The sequence below is a fragment of the Austrofundulus limnaeus genome, unplaced genomic scaffold (genome assembly GCF_001266775.1).
Source record: "Austrofundulus limnaeus strain Quisiro unplaced genomic scaffold, Austrofundulus_limnaeus-1.0 Scaffold20, whole genome shotgun sequence".
Taxonomy (NCBI): domain Eukaryota; kingdom Metazoa; phylum Chordata; class Actinopteri; order Cyprinodontiformes; family Rivulidae; genus Austrofundulus; species Austrofundulus limnaeus.
The window spans coordinates 810,180-814,677 of NW_013952422.1; the positions used below are offsets into that span (position 1 = coordinate 810,180).

A 4,498-nucleotide genomic window follows, 5' to 3' on the forward strand; every position below is an offset into this window, starting at 1 on the left:
CTGTGAGACATAGAGACTTTGTCTTGATGCAAAAATCTCAACATGCCAACATGATCTATAATCTGATTTATAGTAAATTTCTTATGACAGCTTTCAGCAGTCACTTTTTGATGAAACATTATTTTAACTTTATTGAAACTAAAGCTCTATAATGTCACTTTGTACAACAAGAACAAGCATTTTTTGAAGCAACACACATCACCCGCCACCTTGGATGCCACAGTTGTTAAAGATTTTGCATAATTTCACTTGAAGTTTGTGTTGAGGAGAACTCTCAGCAACTACCACACTAAACTGCAGCACAATATACAGTACGTAGAATTTATTGCAGTAAATCGTAGCCATGTTTGTGTTTGCTAAAGTCAATTAACGTTGGTGTCCATCTAAAGTCAGCAATTCTTTAAAATCTGTTTAATCATTCAAGATATTTTGCTAACACATCAATAATGCACACAAGCACAGGCACATGCATGATTGCCTGCCTTTTGGGGTGGTGGGAAATAATGCACCAAAACATTTTCACTGTTGTTTAGACTTTAAACAAAGAAAGGACTAAACAGCAAAAGACTCCATGTAAAGATGCTTTTTGTTCGACTCTACAGCTGTCTTTAAGGAGTGTATTTTCCTGCTGCAATCAACAAAACAGATCAGCCAAAAACAGCAGGTTTAACATTTCCCCTGAGCGTCTCTACACCACTGCAGGTTAATGAGCCAAGCCTGGCTGGGGTTCTGCAGAATAAACCTTGTTTTTTTCAGCAGACTTGGCTGTCACTGAGGCTCGTTGCAGCTGATTCTCTCACAGCTCTGTTCCTGTTTATTTTCTGGGCACATGATCACTTTAACCTGGCATTGAACACAGATGTCAATTCCCATGTTGCAGATGAGAAACGACATTTAGGTAAAAGAAGACTGAGAAGTCTGTGTTTGAATGTGTGAACCTATAATTACTTTGCCAAAAAAAACTGATTAATCAACCTTTGCATGCAGTAAACAAATTATATTTCCAATATATTCTAATAAATAATTATTTTATAAAAATTTTGCTCTATAAATAATTTTAAAACGTGAAGTGAGAAGATTTTCTGTGTTTCCATTGAGCTGTTTCTGTTTGGGTGGACGCTGCAGATGCAAGGAGTCTAATTAAGGAGTTTTTTCTGGCCGTTAGACAAAGCAGACCAAGGGGGTCAGGACACTGGATCACAAACTAGCCATGACCCTCACACCTGCCTGGTTGCATTACACCCAGACGTGTCTGAGCACTGTGGACACATTCACACTGAACACACTGAGGAGGGGCAGAACAACCATGCAAACCTATGAGGAAGTGCTCATTATTGGCTGCATGCTGATAAGACATATTCCAATAAATGTGGGCAGAGAAATCATTTGAGCAATGAGTCAATGCAAGATGTGCAAACTTGGCTTATGTGTACAAAAAATCTGAACAAACAACATAAAAGTGCATTTTTTTTCTTTTGCATAGGCTATTTTAGATTTAATTTGTCTTACTGAGCTTGGACACAGTCGGATGTTAAGAACATGAAGTGATGCCCGGCCGGCTGCAAAAGGGCTCCAAACAGGAATGTGTCAAAAGTTCATACCCTCCCTCCAGTGCTCAGTCTGCAAAAAAAAAAAAAAAAAAAGAAGATTGCCTTGTGTGAGCTACAGACTCGCCACAAACAAGACTGATTGTTACAGAGCGACTCCACCTGTCTCCCACTCCAATTAGTCGTGCTAAGCACTGAAGCACTAAACAACCAGCAGTGAGGAACTGAGAGGGTGGAATTTAAATAAATGCAATTTGTGTAAACAGACTGAGTAGAGAGCAGCTTAAACTTTTTCAGACATGAAGTGAATCAAAAACAATTTCTCTCTGTTGGTTTATCAAAAGGTTGTGATGTTTGTGGGGGGTACATAATTTATAGTGTCGTTTACGGAGCATGTAAGAAAGTAATGCCAAAAATAGAAAAAATGCTTGCTTCAAATTTGTCAAAAACTATTTTAATTTACAAGAGTAAAAACACTAAAAATGACAAAAGAAGCATTCCATAAAATGATGTCTGTCTAAATTATTAAAAAATAATTTTAGTTATGGTGACATTTAACTACTACTTATTGAATTCTAGCTCAATATCTGTAAAAAAAAAAATAAAAATGATAATAATAAAAAAGACTGAGTTAAAAGTTTTGTACATGACTGCCCCTTTCACTATGGCAAGGAATAATTAGGCAGATTTAAAAAGGTTTAACATATATTTCATTATTACAGGCTGTCATATCATTTCAAGTTAATGAATATTTAGTTCTAAAAGTGACATTTTCTGATGGTTGAACCATGATCAGACTGCTGGCATGTTCTTTTGTTCTATTTTTCATTAAAATAACAAGAAATAAAAGACTGTACATTAGGATATTTAGCTGAGAGTATTCCTGGACAAATTGAAAGTCCACCATGTTATTTCTAATGACATTTGCTCATTGGAACATTTTTATTACACTCCCTGCCTCTGGCTGTAGTAACACACAAAGAGATGGGTCCAACCCAACCTCTGGAACAGCTACTGACTGTTTTCACTCCTCTCATGAACCAACTGACACAGGCAGGTGGGATATGAATGGAAAATTAGCTGCCCATGAATGCCCCAAGAAAAGGTCTGTTCATTACGTTGGACTCTCCAGGCCATTGTGATTAATGGTGTTTGGACAAATTTTACTTTTGGAGCTTCATCATCACACAGAAATAAATTAATAGAAGGGGTTGGTCGGCTGCCTCTGGTCAAAGTACCTGCTCTGTGTGATTGAGAGGGAGCATGAGAAGGAAGGCTGGGAGGGAGGGCAGCGTCTGTGCATATTTTCCATGCGTACCAATGTCCCTCCCTTTACAGTAGTGCTGCTGAAAGCACTTTTGTGTGTTTTCAAGTGGGTTGAAGGCGATATACCAGGACTACACAATGTACTGTGAGGTTATTAATAACATCTAAATGGAAAGCATACATCTAACCAGGCAGCCTACTCAGACTGGAAGGTGAATTTTTTTAAAGAGGAGGTAGGTAAACAAAAAATTGTTCAGAAAGGCACAAACACCTTTAAATCTAGTTAATCCATGTAAAAAATGAGACTTCTGATCATCTGATAACAGTAATAATGCCTTTGTTCTATCAAATAATTGATTTAACAATGGATACAATATCTGCCAATCAAAAAAGAAATTACTGTATTTTTCCTAAAATGGTGCATCAAAATATTAACTTGTGCAGAAAAAAATAGCTAAACAAACCCCTACAAATGTTTTAACTTATGCTGATTGCACAACAATTGTGCAAAGAATATTATTTTAAAGAAAATATCAGACCAGACTGATGAATAAGAAAATTTTTCCTGCATCATCAGTGTGTTTAGGGACAACCAATACCTGTTAGGGTTTACAAAGAACTGGGATAAAAACATTGTAGGCTACTGGATTTTGTGTTTGTCTTCTCCCTCTGGGGGTCATTTGCTGTAATAGTGGGACACTATAAAGTAAAAAAATGGTCTTTATAGCTTAATAAAAACAATAGTAAAGCACTGTAAATTTTAAATATTGTAGTAAATCCACAGCTTGAACACTGTTTTAACAGATGAGATGTCCATGTTACTTTTAAGAAGGCTCTGAGTGAGTGATAAACCATCTGCTGGCATGTCTGATGAGAAATGCAGGAGCTTCACAAACCTTGAAGGGAAATCCTTTTGCTGGCTGTTACGCTGACCCAGAGCTCATTTGTCAAGTGAGCGCATTTTCCTTTAATTGAGAGAAGCTGTCCTCCATAGGGACATTTCATTCAGTGGGAGAACTCCAATGTTTTTTTCTCTATGTAAGGAACACACACACACACACACACACACACGCAGAGGAAAAATTAACACCTGTTTTCTGGCTTCCTGACAAATTGGCCTCAGCAACTTAGACTCCCATGTTAACAAAGTTGCACTCATCCGTTTGATGTTGGATCACATATTTTTACTGCACCGTCCCTTTCTCGGCTCTCACTTATTTTGCCACAGCATATGTATTATTTTAGAGACTTGGGTTATTTTAAATGAAATAACGAAAAGCTGTAAAAAAAAAAAAGGTGCCTTGATGTGAAGGTAGGAAAAAATGGAAAAAATCTTCAGAATGGGAGCAACAAATCCATGCTTGATGTTTGTGATTGATGGTCTGCAAGAGAGCAGAAAGCCACATGACATAAGCAACAGTTTGCTTTAATACTTCACATCTTTGTGGAATTATGGAGCACTGGCGATATAAGTCATGTGCAGTGATGTAGAAAAAAACATGAGTTCAGACTTTCTTCGACTGAAGTCTCATATATATGAATACGTCATACAACTGCGCCTCCTTTTGAATGTCATATGGGAGGAATTTCCAAAGTTGGAGTTTAAAGGGGACATATTCCCTGCAAAATCCACATTATTATTAATTTGTAAATAAAAAAAGTTTCTGTGATATAGTCGTAAACCT

General features: G+C 37.1%; 1 protein-coding gene across 1 annotated transcript in view; it reads right to left on the reverse strand.

Annotated features, from left to right (window-relative positions):
* Nucleotides 1–3,847, reverse strand: part of bmpr1bb (bone morphogenetic protein receptor, type IBb) — a gene marked incomplete in the record, with an annotated part of 27,586 nt that extends 23,739 nt beyond the window's left edge. The window contains 1 exon segment of the mRNA XM_014003716.1: nucleotides 3,715–3,847. Within this exon segment, the coding sequence (XP_013859170.1) occupies nucleotides 3,715–3,818 (104 nt within the window).
* Between the last annotated feature and the right edge of the window lie 651 nt (nucleotides 3,848–4,498).